General features: G+C 39.6%; 1 protein-coding gene across 2 annotated transcripts in view; it reads left to right on the forward strand.

The window, feature by feature from the left end:
- The window catches only part of FRMD4B (FERM domain containing 4B), a gene marked incomplete at its 3' end in the record, with an annotated part of 177,201 nt that overhangs the window by 55,204 nt on the left and 106,017 nt on the right, over positions 1 to 15,980 (forward strand). For both annotated transcript variants that reach the window (XM_084248254.1, XM_084248253.1), the window contains exon 4: positions 6,956 to 7,048. In XM_084248254.1, coding sequence (XP_084104380.1) covers positions 6,956 to 7,048 — 93 coding nt within the window. The remainder of the gene's footprint in view (positions 1 to 6,955; positions 7,049 to 15,980) is intronic.

Here is a 15,980-nt window from a genome sequence, read left to right on the forward strand (position 1 = left end):
ATTCACCAGAGACAGATTGGGGAGCAGAACAGGCAGATTGGCTGAAATACACGGCTGAGGGGAGTAGCAGGCAAGACAGGAGAGGTCTGACAGGCCATGTGGGTCACCTCCCTGGCCAGGGATTGAACTCATGCTGTAGTAACTGCGGATTGCTTCATAGTGCTGACACTTAACCCCTTGCACTACCAGGGAGGTACTTTTTAACTTTCAAGTTGGTCCATTTTATGTTACCTCTCTACTATCTTATTTTGACTTTGTTTCCATTTTTTATGCTAACTTGGGTATTGTATGTATCTGTCAATGACTTAAATCCTCTCTGAAATGAGAAAGATATATAGCAACAAATTTGAGAGAATTTAAAACTCCATGTAAGCAACTATGTTTGGTTTTACCAGCTCTTTGCTGAGTGTATATTTGAGTGTGTGTATGTGTCTGTTTTTAAAGATGCCTGATTTGGCTACATTATGTGCAGTCTGTTACATTTATCAGAGGAATTCTTTCCCTTTGTGGGGATAATTTCCAAAGAGCTCTTCAAATATTAAAGTTCAAGTGAATATATATTCCAGACACAAAGTATATTAGCCAACCACCCAGCATTCTTTCCATAGCTCTCCCAGTCTCAATGTTTTTTCAACTCTTCAGTTTAATCAGGCATAGAGTAATCTCATGAATGGGTTAATTCGTTTTTAACACCTTGTAGTTTCTGTTTATTTCCATCCTGGGTGGGCTGCAAGACCTCCCAGAAATGACAGCAGGCCCAGAACTTGAGTGGGTTGAGCCAGCTGGGCAGCTGAGTTGTCCGGAGAGGTAGAAAAATCCAAAAACTTATGCAAAAAATTAAAAAAATCAGACTCAGGATGGCTCTGAAATTGAGTTTGACAAAACAGAAAATGCACTTGATATCACCCACCTCACTCTGAATCACAGATTTATCTGTTCACTCGGCCACCCTTTGAGAACCTGTACGGTCAGTCCCCTGCTGGACAAAATAGGAAATGCAGGTGTCCAACAACCAAGCTCCCACTATGAACGACTGGTTCATGCGAATCAGTGATTAATCACACAACACAGAGGTCAAATCTGTATGTGAATGACATAATAGTAAACATTATAAGACATAAATACATGGCTAAGTTATATGGTATAAACCACAAGTGCTATTGATTCCAATATAGAGATGACATAGAAGCTAAAAGCATGAATATTAGAGTAAATTTTTCATCCAAAAAATATTTCTTGAGTGCCCATGAGATACCAGCATAGTTTATGGTTATAGGTCTCAGGGATCAACTGAAAATAACACAAAGTTCTTACTTTAGTGGAGTTTATATTACAGTGGTATGATCTAGCAGAATAAGAAAACAAATAAAATGTTTTGAAGAATATTACATAAGAGGCCACAATCATCATCATAATCAATAAGAAACTAAGGGTAAGCTTTAGACAAGGGCCAAGAAGATTTCTATAATAAAAAAGCAAGTGCCAGCTCTATGGAAGTCTGGGGAGGCATTCCAGAGAAAGCCAGCACAAGATGGGTTGAGTTTGGTGTGTTTGTTGTTGTGATTATCTTTAAGAAAAAAAGTCAAGATAAGGGGTTGAAAGTGAGGCGAGAGGTAAATATTTAAGAATCTTGGTAAATGTGCAATGTTAGTCCAATTATTTAACATCACCAACACTTGATTTTTCTCTAGACAGTGGGCATAATAATAGTACCCAAATAGTATGTACTATATAAGGCTCATATAATAGGGTCAAAGTATTACCATTAAATCTGGTAAGATATGCAAAGTCTATAGCACAGGCACATAATAAAAGGGGGCTATCATCCTATGAGTAATCAGTGCAGTAGTGTTCAGAAGGAGGCTGAAGAAACACTAGGATAGAAGGATAAGTAAAATTGGACTGGCAGGCCAGGTAGACTTTAAGAAGAGGGAAGAGGAGATGGCATTCCATGGTAGACTCATTTTGTGGGCTGATGCATGAGTGTGGTCATGATCATGGAAATTCCCCCGCTGGTGAGGAGACTGGCCTAATGGTAGAGTAAGATGTAAGAGACAAGATCAGAGTGAGTCTGGTGAGTCACATAGATGGGGGAGACTCCCTGGGGCCACTGGAGGATATTAAGCAGAACAGTGACATGATTTATGACTGGAGTCACTAGTCCCCCAGGCTGCATGGCTCATGGTGGCCTGGAAAAGGGGGTCCTGACCACATGGAAGGCTTTTGGGAAAGCTCCAAGGTCAGGTATGCATAAACCAGACAGCATATAAATCAGACATACAGACTGCAAGACCTTCTCTTTGGAAAGAAAAGGCATAATATGAATGACTTCCTAAATGACTTGGGCCACCTTCCTCCTCATTTATCCTGGGATTTCTTACTGAATACTCTAGTGGAAGAAGACTGTCTTGCTCAAGTGTCTCCTCCAGCTGTCTCCCTTGGATACAGTGGCCAATGGCGAAAGTCTTTCCAAGAAGTCTGGCTTCAAAATGTCCTTCCTGTACTTGCCTGTGAAAGACAGCAGCATCTATTTTTGAATTATGACCAGTTTGGAAGGTGTCTCCTGGCTCTAGCTGTGTTTATTTTCAGAAGAAGTATGAGCTGGGCTTTTGATGGCGGAGGTGGGGAGGAGTAGGAATTGGCTATTTCTACCTTTCTGGGGAACAGGCCTGGAAAATTGCTTCTGTCTAAGGGTGTCTCCCTGGAATGTCTTGGTCCCAAGTCTAGTTCTTTTTCTTTGTCTGCTAAATGTTTTTGGAAATTACTTTCTTCCAGCACTTCCCTCCCCTACCCCGCATAAACCACTGAGTCGGATCTCTCCCAAGATGCTGTCTGAATTGCATTTTCCAGCCTAGATGCCACATCAGCCACTTGCCTTTGACCAGATTAAGGCAAAGCTAAGAGGAACATTTCATCAGTGAAACTAGCTACTGTGTCTATACTTTTCTCCACAGGCCAAGAAAAGTAATAGAAAAATAGAATTGTGTGGGTACATAATAGAAGTAGTGATGGTGGCCCACAAAAGCAAATTCATGGTTCTATTAGAGGGAGTGGGATTACAGTTGTCAGTGCTTTCTGGTATTCCACGTGCCGGGGGTGTCTTTAACCCCTAGAGGGCAGTCATGGACCTCTTGAAGCAGACACCCTTCTGTTCTGCATTATGTCCATCTCCCTCAATCCATTTCTTTTTTTTTATGTTTAACATTTTTTTAATGTTTAATTTTTTTGTTCTTTTTTATTTTATATATTTTACATCATTTTTCATTTTTTGCACAATGTATGCATTGCCATCTTGTATATTCCCCATGCAATTCCCACCCCCTTTATTTTGACCCTAATTCCTCATCCCCTTACACCACCACCCCCGAATTTGTCTCTGGTTTATAGTTGCTTGTTTATTTTGATTTTTACTTCAGTATAATTATTTTTCCTGGTCCCTTATTTAGGTTTTCTAAATTCCTGCTGTGAGTGAGACCATCTGGTATTTTTCTTTTTCTTTCTGGCTTATTTTGCTGAGCATGATCCCTTCTAGCTCCATCCATGTTGCTGCAAATTGCATGAGTTTATCTTTTTTGATTGCTGAGTAATATTCCATTGTCTATATGTACCACATATCCAGTCATGTATTTTTGGGCATTTGGATTGTTTCCATAGCTTAGCTATTGTGCTAAGCTAAATAGTGCTGCGGTAAACATAGGGATGCAGGTGCCCTTTTGAATTAATGGCAATCCATTTCATTTTTGTCTTGCCCTATTTTGAAAGATTCTGCTAAATCAAGTTTGTTTATGTTCAGTTTCTCTACCTTCCACATATAAGTGAAACCATCCCATAAATAGGAAAAACTGAGCAAAAGGTCAAAATAAAAGACAAAACTAGCAAGCTGACCATAGATCTGAGGCATACAGCAAGGGGTATGGGGTGGGGGGCAGAGGTCAAACAAAACAGGGGAGAGAAGAGCACAAGGGACTGTGGTGATGAATCACCATTTATATGGTGGTGGGAGAAGTGGTGGGGGGGCTGCACCTGAGGGGAGAAACCAATTACTGTGTAAAAATGAACAACAATGTAAGAAAATAAAAAAGAAATTAATGTGGTAATAACTGTAGACATATGCAAACATACTAAAAACCATTGAAATGTATACTTTAAATGCAAAAAAAAAGTTTGTTTATTAAGAAATGACTAATGTATTTTACAAGGCAGTAATGACTCTCGCATGAGCATGAGATGATGGGCCTCTGGCTCATACAATGCTAGCCAAAAGGGAAACTTAGTGTAAGGTTGGCTTGCACAGCCTGATAAAGATGAAGTTGTAGACTCAGCTGTCTTTTTGAGGTATTGATTAGATCGATTATATTTGCTGATGGAAAAACTTGACAAAAAAACAAGTTATAAACAGTAAGTGCTTTTGATCTCAGTTTAGTCCCTATGACTATGAAACAATGTTAGTTAACCTTGGTTATATACCTAAGTGATAGAAGTATGGGTAATTCTCACTTTTTTTGTATTTATGTTATCCTATTGGTAAGATAATGGATTTTTTAAATCTAATTTATTTTTAATTTTTTGTCAAAATTATATTACATGTACATATAGAAGCATTTAATATGTTTGAGGCCAACCCCCATTGGATACCTCTTCACTCCAATTACAGTTTCTTCCAAAGGGTTAACCCTGTTAGAACATCTTCTATATATATCTAGGATGATATCTATGAATTTTCACCACGTATTATAGTGATTTGAGTTAGTCTCTATGGTTTATATAATTGATTTATTATACCACTTTCTTTAACATTCTTGGACATCTTTCCTATATAAAAGCAAAACAGTCAAGTTGAAATTGATCTCATTTTCTGTAAGACCACTTTTGAGACCTGATACTACACAATATTATGTATTTTAAGATACACATTTGAATATCATAAACATAGCTTATGTCTTTAAGTCAGCACAATATGACTGAAAATGGAGTGCAAGAATCTCTTAACTTTCCGGTCCCCTATCTTCCTATATTATTACACATAAAAATAGTAGATCTGAGGCAACCTGTTGGCTCAGGGGTTAAAGACAGCACTATCAAGCTATTGCCAACCACTGCAACATGAGTTTGATCCCCAGCCAGCCAGGGAGCTACCCACATGGCACAGCAGACCTCTCCTATCTCGCCCTCTGCTCCCCTCAGCAGTGCATCTCAGTCAGTCCACCTGTTCTGTTCCCTGCTCTCTCTCTGGTTGATCCTCTCACTCCCCTGAACCTCAGGACTGTACCCTCAGTTCTTGTATGCATAAATAAATAAATCTTTAAAAAAAAATAGTAGTAGATCTGGGAACATCTCCTATGTCATTCACATAAGGTTATTTATCTCCATAATATAATTTCAAAGAAAGCTAGGGACATTTGTCAGAAGCCTCACCATGTAATTACATGAACTAAGGCACATTTTTTTTCAGTGAAAACATTAGTAAGTGACAGATATCAAAAAAAGTCTCTTTATATTTCCCCCTTTATTCAATGTTCTGCTTTCAAATACCAGTTCTGCCACTTTCCTTGCAGACTTACGTAAATTATAGTGTTAGTATATTAAAGATTCCAACTTGTTGGTTGGCACACAGTAGTGGCTCAATAAGGGGTGGCTATTATTACTACTACTATTGCTGTTTATGCCCATTTCTATCTACTTACAATGAATACAACTTAAAGTTTTCTGGGTTTTTAAAAAAATGTTTACTCAAAGATAAAATAGCTTTGGAAATGTCTTCTAGTCCATTTAGGGTTTTTTTTTAATTATTTGACATCTCTCCACTATCACATGTTCTTATGTTTGATATAAGTGAGCAAAACGGAGTCTCTGCTCTCTGCGAAATTATACTCTAAAATGGATGAACTTTGTTGGACATTCCTAAAAAAAGCCATACTAACAATCCTGAGCCAGTGTCATAAATTCATTTGATCCCTTTAAGGTCAAAATTTAGGGAGGACTGTTTATACCCATGAACATTATGAGCATCTTAAATAAATAAACAAATACAAGCTTAAATATTGGGAAGTCCCTAATATGTATGCATTATATATAAAATATATTACATATTATATACTTAGGTTATGTCTATATGTAATGTATATAATATATATTATATTATATTATATTATATTATATTATATTATATACATATAATACATATAATATAGCAAAAAATAGCAGCCCTAGAGAGTATGTGATACTATATGTTTTTAAAGCTATAATATTGTTATCTGGGTCTGATTTCATTAAGCCAGAAATTTTTCTCCTCTTGACTAAATTATTTCAGATTTCAGATTTAATAAGAATTTAAAGATTTATGTATTAACATCTAGGTTTTTACCTCTAAAAGCAACCACTGTTATCAGTTTATTTTTCTCAGATTTTATATTCATATAAAGATATTTTACATGAAGAGAAATATGTAAAAAGAGATATATAGCTGTTATATGTTTATACTTTTTAATTTAAAAATGATGAGATACTGTTCTCACAATTATGCATCTTATCTTTCCATTTAATATATTGGAAACTGAAAATTGTTCAGAATACGCTTGTAAAGATACACTCCATCTTGTGTATAATTGCTTTGCTTTTCATTGCTCAGTTTAAATTCCCTTGTTCAAATAATCCCTGTTGGACATTTAGGTTATTTTGAGCCTTTTCGATATTCAATGCTACAGTAAATAACTTTATACATGGGCTTTTTTTTTTTTTTTTACATATGCAAGTTGATCTTGATAAACTACTGGAAAAGAAAACGCTGGTTCAGTGCAGGTGCTTTTATAATTGGTACAGAAATTGTTAAATTGGCTTCATTGCCAGTTGTAACAGGTTACACTCCTCCCGTCACTGTCTGAAAGTAACTGTTTCCCCACAGCCTTGCCAACCCAATAGTTTAATAACTTTTCTATTCTTCGCTTTGTCCTTACAGAGGTCAGCAGAAGTGGCTGCAGTTAGATCACCGAGTTCTTGACCATGATCTGCCTAAGAAACCAGGCCCAACTATCTTGCACTTTGCTGTGAGGTATGTACCCACAGGTGCCTACAGCACCCCGCCTCCTGCTCTGCTATTGTAGTGAACATGTGTGGTGATCAGAGTTAGAAAATATAAAAACAGGGGACCTACCAAATTCAGGATGGGGGGGGCAGGGAAAGGGTTCGTGCACAGCAAAATTGGTAAGGTTTTATTTCTTAAGCTATATATAGCTTAATAATAATAGGAAAACCTATTATTTAAAAGAGATTTTCTGCTGCCTTAGTTGGGACCAAGTTACCATAGATACTGTATAGGTCTTTGAAGGTGAAGGATAGAATCACCTTCCTCTAGTCCTGAAAGCCCCTTGAATCCACTTAGCTGAAAAACATAGGTAATATATTTTATAAATAAGCCTGTTTCTGCTCAACATAATTTTATGCTTTTATAATGTAAAATATGGCAAACATTCGCAATTACATTTTATGTAGAAATGTTTTCTAGACACTGGAAATAATTTAATTCCATTTCATGCAAATAACTTAACAGTGCAAAAAGCAGAATTCCACTTGCATCCAGACACACGACTGAGAATAATGCAAAGTCCTGAACTTCTCTGAACTCTGCTCGGGCAGGTCACTTAACCATACATACAGACCTCAGTAATTCTTGAAATGGATGTCTTCAACTGAATCAGTGGTTTCTTAAAGCTAGCCCATGCTGGACACATTTTTTGCTTTAATTATTCATAATCTAAGATAAAAAGTCAAGAAAAGGTAACACCCATTTTCCTATATATAGATTAAGAAATAAAACCTTACCAATTTTGCTATGCTCTTACCCTTTCTCCCATATCCTGAATTTGATAAACATTTCATGAAAAATTTTGTTTTCCTGATCTAAGCCAAATATGGTAGAATAAGCTAAAGTAGTAGATTTCTCATAAATTTAAATATATTTTCATAAAGCTCAATCGACCTAAAGAACTGTTCTATATTCTGAGCTTATGTATTATTTGGATATTGAAATATTCTTTGTTTTATAACCTGGTGGTGGAAACTTCTTGCTTTTCTCAGGGGATTTATACTCTATTTGTCAAAACTCTGTCAATTTCTGCAAATACTTTTTTCCCCTCTTCAGTCTGCCCCATGAAATCCAAACATGCGGTAATAAGATGTTCTCCTTTAAAAAAAAAAAAAAGATATTTTGATGTGAATTGGTAGTGATTGTGGATGAGAGCTGCTCCTTACTTGGTAAATAAAATGTTGACAACCCCTAATTTATTTTTTCTTACCACCACAAATCACAATTTTTAAAACCCAGGATGAAGGTAGTATAACAGTAATTTGTCCAGGAGCAATAGCTGGTATCATATAGTTCACAGAAATGCTAAAGAAAAGGGCCTCCCCTGGTGGCGCAGCGGTTGAGCGCTGGTTTGCGAAGCTGCCTGCAGCCTTTGCAGCGCTGGTTCTGCAGCTCCGGTTCGATCCCCAGCCGCCTGCGAGGGTCCCACATGGCATGACAGACCTCTCCTGCCGCGCCCACTGCTCCCCTCAGCAGTGTATTTTGTCAGTTTGCCTGTTCTGTTCCCCGCTCTGGCTCTGGTGAATTCTCTCATCCCTCCCACGCTTCTGACTGTACCCAGTGCTTGTATAAATAAATAAATAAATAAAAGAATAGCTATAAGAAAGAAAAAATCAAAATCAACGAACAACTATGAACCAGAGACACACTATGGGGGGGGGGTGGGGAAAGGAAGGATTGGGGTCAAAGTAAGGGGGTTGCAGCTGTATGGGGAATATAAAAATAAAAATTAAAAAAAAAAGAAATGCTAAAGAGAAACAGGAGTTCTGGAAAGAATGTGAGTGCTTATGGCTATGGAAATGAGGATAAAGATAAACACAAACCAACAAGCAATAAGAAAACATGCATATTAGTAATTAAGTAGCAGTCAGAGAATAGAGATATTTTTTTCTGGTACTGTGTGGGAGAACTGGTTACATAATTTTTTTTTCCAAAAAATTTTATTCTCTCTAAAAAATTTGAATTAAAGACTGAAGATTCCTCTCCATCAGCCTTTCTCCCTTACTCCTGTCATCAACGCAAGTATCTTCTTAGACAAAAATAAGAATGATAAGCTGTTTGGTGACTTAATTTTTATTTTTACTTGAAGATTTTTCCTTGAGTGTTTAAACATCTACTTTATTTCTTTGCTTGTCCATAATTTGGCTATCCAGTCTCACTATTAAGCATTTAGACAGCTTCCAATTACTTATATTCAGCTTCAGGTCGCAGTTAGCCTCCTTGCACCTATGTCTTTGTGCACACAGTGTTTATGTCACACAGCTACTCAGTGAAAGCTTTGTGCCTGTGCAGGATTTTCAAGTACTGTTTATTTAGTCACCAGATTTCTCTACTAGTTCATTGACAGCTAATATCTGGCCCATTTTTTGGTCTCAAAATACCAAGCAAGAAAACCTTGTCTTCCCTCTCTGCAATCATGCTATCTCTTCAAAGCAGGTTCCTGAGATTCCAGAGTGGCCTGCAACTTGTTCGTGAGTTTCAGCACTTACCTAGTCACTTGGCTTTACTTTCCCTTAATGACTTGCAAGTTAAACCCCTTATCAGGTTTTTAATTATTCACGTAATTCTTCCACCCAACAGTGTAGTGAGATCATAATAGTTTTTGTTATTATTCCCATTAAGTACTTGTTGTTACTCCAATCTAATTAAAGAAATGATAAGGCAAAAGCACACACGAAAGAATTAAATGAACTGACCCAGGTTACCAAGTGGAATGTAATTCTTTGGAAGTCTTACAAATGAGGTGGTTCTGCAGCCCCATGAGTCAGCTACCTCCCAGAGGACCTCCAGTCCCCTCTCCTTTTAGAAAAACAGAACTATTGGTGCACTTAGATCCCAATAGTCACTGCCACCAATCCTCTAGATTGCTACAGAAGAATCAAATCAAAGACAGCATTTGTTTATGTTGGGATATTGAGTCACTAAAGGAACCTCTGGAAATATGGAGGACCTCTTCTGAAATCAGGGTCAGTGCCTCTGACATCAGCAAGAATTGCTGTATGAGCTGGAGCAGGGCATACCAAGCCCCTCATTCAAGGTGTGCTGTTGCTGAGCAGTTAAATGCGCAATGAGAAGGAATTTCCTTCAACTGTAGCATATTGTAAGGAAGTACATTATTGTTATTTTTAATGCAAACAGTTTGAAATATCCAAATGCCAACTGTGGAGATAGATTCAGTAAGTTACAGTATTTTTACAGGGAACAATGGCTTTAATGAAAGAGATAAGATGAAAGAGTCATTGTATTTCAGAGCTTCTCCAAGGGGGAAGGGGGTGCATATTTGGATCATCCTGGAAATTTTTCAGAATATACTGTCAAACCCCTCTGACCTCCAAACCCCTTGACCCACCCACATTCCTGACCCTGATTCTGACACAGTGCTCTGGACATGGTGAATGTGGTCTTGGGCAAGTAGACTGTGTGAATTAAAGAGATTGGGGATCAAAATAGTGTTGTAAACTGTTAAGCAAATATAAGAAAAAAATCTTTAATTGTGGCATTTATGAAAAACAAAAATACAGTTTTACTCTCAAGAAGTTTCCTCTCTATTAAAATGTAGCATTGAGGGCCTCCCCAGTGGCACAGCGGTTGAGCGCTTGGCTGTGAAGCTGCCCGCAGCCTCTGCAGAGCCGGTTTGATCCCCAGCCACCGGTGAGGGTCCCACATGGCATGCAGACCCCTCCTGCCGCACCTGCTGCTCCCCTCAGCAGTGTACTTCGGTCCTTCTGCCTGTCTGCTCCCCGCTCTGGCTCTGGTGAATTCTCTCACCCTCCCGTTCTTCTGACTGTACTCAGTGCTAGTATAAATAAATAAATAAATCTTTAAAATGTAGCATTGATCCTGTGGCAGGTAGTGGGCTAATATTAGACGTGTTACTAATTCCTTTGGTAAACACTGGGGTGCCACAGATTTGGGGGTGCTTTCTCCTGGTACTAACCCCCAGGATAGAGGGAGCAACCCAGAAACACAGGCTGCTTCTGCAAGGAGGAAAGAAAACATTAAAGGTTCTTCCTTTATAAATTTAGGATGAAACCTTTGCCTTTTCTTCAGTTATAAAACCTCCATGGCATGTGTGACACATGTGTGTATAATGGTCCCATAATTTATTTGTGCATCATAATTCATTTAACCCATTCTCTCTTTCCATATGAGTTCAGACTCTCCCCCAGGTTATTGGTGGAGCTTCTCCGGGCTGTGGCTTGTTATCTGTTGCTATAAATTATCTTCCACAAACACATGTGCCTCTTTGGTAATGCAGTGCAGATGTGAGTATTTGAAAAGCCTTGATAGTGAGGAGCACACAGGCATTTAAATCTGAGAGCAGAGACTTGGTGTTACCTCATTGGAAAAGCTCCCATGGCTGGGGGAAAAGGGGAGTGCAGAGTTGGCTCAGGCTGGTACCAGCCAGCTTCACCACAGCCAGGATCTTGGCATCTTCACTCCCCTTATTTTTCCAAACACCTTTTGCTTTTTCTTTTCTTCTGGTCTTCCCCCTTCTTCATCCTCTTTCCAAATCACCTTTGCTCTGCCCCAGGACTGTAACTGGCCACTCAGAGCTACCATAAGCATTGTCTGTGACACTCAGGGCTGGGAACCTGGAATTCGTGTAAGAAACATGAAAATTTTCTGTCACAGTTGCTACAGAGAGCTCCTAAAAGACTGCTGAGCACCTTTTCATCATCCCCTGACCCCCTGACCTGCTTCTGAAACATTCTGCCCTTATAAGTTAAATTCAAGGAAGCATCATGACTACAACCCATGGCTTCTCAGCATTAAGAGAGACAAATACATTGACTACAACGTACCAGGCTGTAGTCCAGACTCTGATGAAGAATGATATTTATTGATATGGAAAGATACTCCCAATATATCCCAGGGAAAAGAAAGTATGTGCAGTATGATCACAGCTTTGTAAAACAATACTAAATATGCATAGATGAAAGGTCTAAAATGTCAACAGTAGTTAATCTGTGGGTAAAGATTATACAAATGATTTGTATTTATTTTTGTATATATACACATTCAGTATATATTCTTTTTGTACATATATATTCCTACAATTAACATATTACTTGAGCATTTCTTTTTATGTACATGTGAGGAATGATAAAAAGAATAACTCAGGGCTGGGTAGCCCTGATAAAAAGAATAATTCAGGGCTACCCAGCCCTGAGTTATTTTAAAGCAATCAAAGAGTGGGTAATTTACATTAAGAAAAGGACTGGAAGGTTTATCTCTTGGCAAAGGAATGAAACTAAAAAGCCAGAGAAATAACTGATTCCTCCCACTGTAGGCTCAGAAAAGTCTATGGGGGGAGGGGGGCCAGTCAGCTGGAGGGAGCTCTTTGCCCACACTTCCACCTGAACAAACTATATCCCAGAATGGAGGGGCTGCTGCTGCCTGCCTTATAGCCACAGTGACCTCCTAAGTGGCCCAGCTGCACAGAGTGACTAAAATTACCACAATGACTGGATGAAACCTAGAATGAGGCATTTTAATTTACCCTTACTGGCCACCAGTCTTGAGCTTTCAGGCAGTTCATTTGCAGTCTCCCTCTCTGAGGCTCCAACAACCTAATTCCATAGGAGACTTCTAGAAAAACACAGAATCCTTCTAAATGCATTCTCAATTCTGATTCCAATTTGTCACAGGATTATATTTCTGTAAGCTCCCTCATCAAATATCAGACGTTGTTTGTGGGAGTCACTCTTCCCTGTATTCCTTCCTTGGGGTAACATCAAAAAGACAGAAGGAAAAAACTAGGATTGTGAAGGGTGATAAAAGTTGTGGGATGCATGGGGACCTCCCTGGTGGTGCAGGGGGTTAAGACGCAACCTGTGAAGCTGTCCACAGCCACTTCAGCACGTGTTCAATCCTCGGCATGCCAGGGAGCTACCCACATGGTGCAGCAGACCTCTCCTGACTCTCCTGCTGCTCCTCTCAGCAGTATATTTCAGTAGATCTGCCTGTTCTACTCCCCACTCTGTCTCTGGGGAATCCTCTCACCCCCCGCCAACTCTGGCCTGTACCCCAGTTCTTGTATGCATAAATAAATAAATCTTTTTATAAAAGTTATTAAAAAAAAAAGCTGTAGGATGCAGAAGTTAAAGGCTTTGCCTTTAGTGCAGGTTTTCTCAATAGCAGCACTGTTGGCATTTGAGGCCCAATAATTCTTGCTGTAGGGAGTAATACTATGCTGCAGGACAACAGCAACATCCCTGGCCTCCACCCACTAGATGGCATAACACCCTTTAAATCATGACAAAAACAAATATCTTTTTTTTTTTAAGATTTATTTATTTATGCATACAAGAACTAGGTTACAGGCCAGAGGTGCGAGGGGTGAGAGGATCACCAGAGACAGAGTGGGGAGCAGTATAGGCAGATTGACTGAAAACACTGCTGAGGGGAGCAGCGGGTGAGAAAGGAAAGGTCTGCTTCACCATGTGGATAGCTCTCTGGCCGACCAGGGATCAAACTCATGCTGCAGAAGCTGTGGATAGCTTAGCACCTTGTGCCACCAGGGAGGCCCAAAAAACAAATGTCTTTAACGTGACCAAATGTACCTCACTCCAAACATTGAGAACCGGATTTTAGTATTGTTCTTGGATTCAAATACAATTCTTCCACTTACTAGCTTTGTGACTTTTCTGCGGGTCTGTCCGTCAATGATAAAATGGATCTGGAGCTGGTGGTAGTACAGAGGGTTGTTGGAAGATTATGCATATTTTGACATGTAATATAGACCTTCAATAAATGTTCAGTTTTTTTTTTTTAATTTCCTGCTTTTTTTAAAAAAGATTTATTTATTTATATAAGCACTGAGTACAGTCAGAAGCATGGGAGGGTGAGAGAATTCACCAGAGCCAGAGCAGGGAACAGAACAGGCAGACTGACGAAATACGCTGCTGAGGGGAGCAGCGGGCACAGCAGGAGAGGTCTGAGCACCATGTGGGACCCTCGTCGGCGGCCAGGGATCGAACTGGCACTGCAGAGGCTGCGGGCAGCTTTGCAGCCCAGCGCTCAACCACTGTGCCACCAGGGGAGGCCCATGTTCACTGTTTTTTTTGATTAAAAATAACAGAGTGCTTCAACCACATGTACAGTGGAAAAGAAAACTCCACAACATGAAGTGCAGCCCTTGACTAGGGAAGGTTTGGGACTATCTGACTTGGATCTAACCCATTTCCTAGGTAGGGGTTGAATGGTTTGTCTTCTTCATTCACCATGTCCAGCCATCACCTCCCTATCCAACTGACCTCTCCTGCCTCCCTTCTTGGCTCCTTCTCAAAGATTGTGTCCTTGCTTTCCTCATGGGAGCAGTAGCAGACTGATTAGCTGTTTTGAAGGAAAAAGCAAGCTCTTGGAATTCATATGACTGAAACTCCCATCCCTTCTGGACAGGTCACAGCAAGGCCCACATCCTCCTGGGTCTCCCAGCTGTTCTCTGGCCAACTCAGAGTCACATCGTGGGAGAGGAGCAACAGGACAGGTTTCTACAGGCTTACCTGGAGGGCCCTCTCTAGTTCTCCAGTGTCTATGCCATGCCTGGAAATCCAATAGTGAGGATGAGTTTTCCTGGCAGAGGAGCACATTGTAGAAGCAAATAGTGTTTCCCTTGGGGAATTCTCCAAAACTGTACCCCTCCCAGAGATGAAAGGGAACTTATGGGAGTCTCATAAGCACTGCATAATAGCTTGGAGAAAGTGATGTGCTCAGAGAAATTGAAATACACTTAAATTGTACTGCTGTCCTCAGCATGCATTATAAAATGAGACTATGATGTTGCAAGGTCATTACAAGCAATAAACAGAATGTGGATTAGGATCTGATAGAAACCTACTTAAGCAGGTGGCTACACTGCAGGCCTAAAATTACCACAATGACTGGATGAAACCTAGAGTGAGGCATTTTAACTTACCCCCTTACTGGCTGCCAGTTTCAAACACAGCATTGTTCAGAATGCAAAATAATTGAGCAACTCTCCCAATTCACCTTTTTTGAAGACATCATTCAAACATAACAAAGGTTCTGGAAACAAAGAAAATAAGCTCACTTGGGGAGAAAAAGAATTATAACTAGCCAGAAGAGCATTTGTTTCACATTGTTTTCCTATTTGGGGTCAAAGCGAACTCTTGTAACATTTTGAGTCCTTGAGAGAAAAGGCTTAAGAAAGATACTGGAATTTCCATTCTTGTTTGTACAGTTAAAATTTTAACTATGTCAATGCCTTTTATTATAGTCTAATTGGTAGAGGAATATTAATATAGTGATAATCAGCACTACCCACTGACTACTGAACCACATACCACCCATTATGTTGAGAACATTGAAAACTCATTTCTCTGGCATGGGAGACCTAGCAGCTAACCCCAGATCCTAAGACAGATCAGTGGTTCAATCTAATTCCCCACAAGTTTGTGGTGTTGACTTTTAAGCATGATAAGTTACTGCCACAAGATAAAAATATTGGTCACCTTCGTGCTAGTGACTGTTAAGAACAGCTCATTCCAGTGTCCTGCTTTTTGACATGCATGTGTTGTTATCTTGGCTAACAGGCCTGCCTCCCCACCAAGCTATCTTTGTCATGTTTTTGAGGTGATGTTCTGTTATCACTGATGAGTGATTACGTGAACACCGTGTCTCATCAAAGAAGGAAAAAATTGCTAATAGGAGAAGAACACAGAGTAAAGACAAAATCTTCCCAAGGAAATTCTCTTCACAAGAAATTATCCATATTGGACCTCCCTGGTGGTACAAGGGGTTAAGACACAACCCATGAAGCTTACCATAGCCACTACAGCACAAGTTCGATCCCCGGCTAGGGAAGTGACCTACATGGCACAGCAGATCTCTCCTGACTCACCTGCTGCTCCCCTCAGCAATGTACTTCAGTCAC

This window comes from Talpa europaea, assembly GCF_964194135.1.
Source record: "Talpa europaea genome assembly, chromosome: 11".
Lineage (NCBI taxonomy): Eukaryota > Metazoa > Chordata > Mammalia > Eulipotyphla > Talpidae > Talpa > Talpa europaea.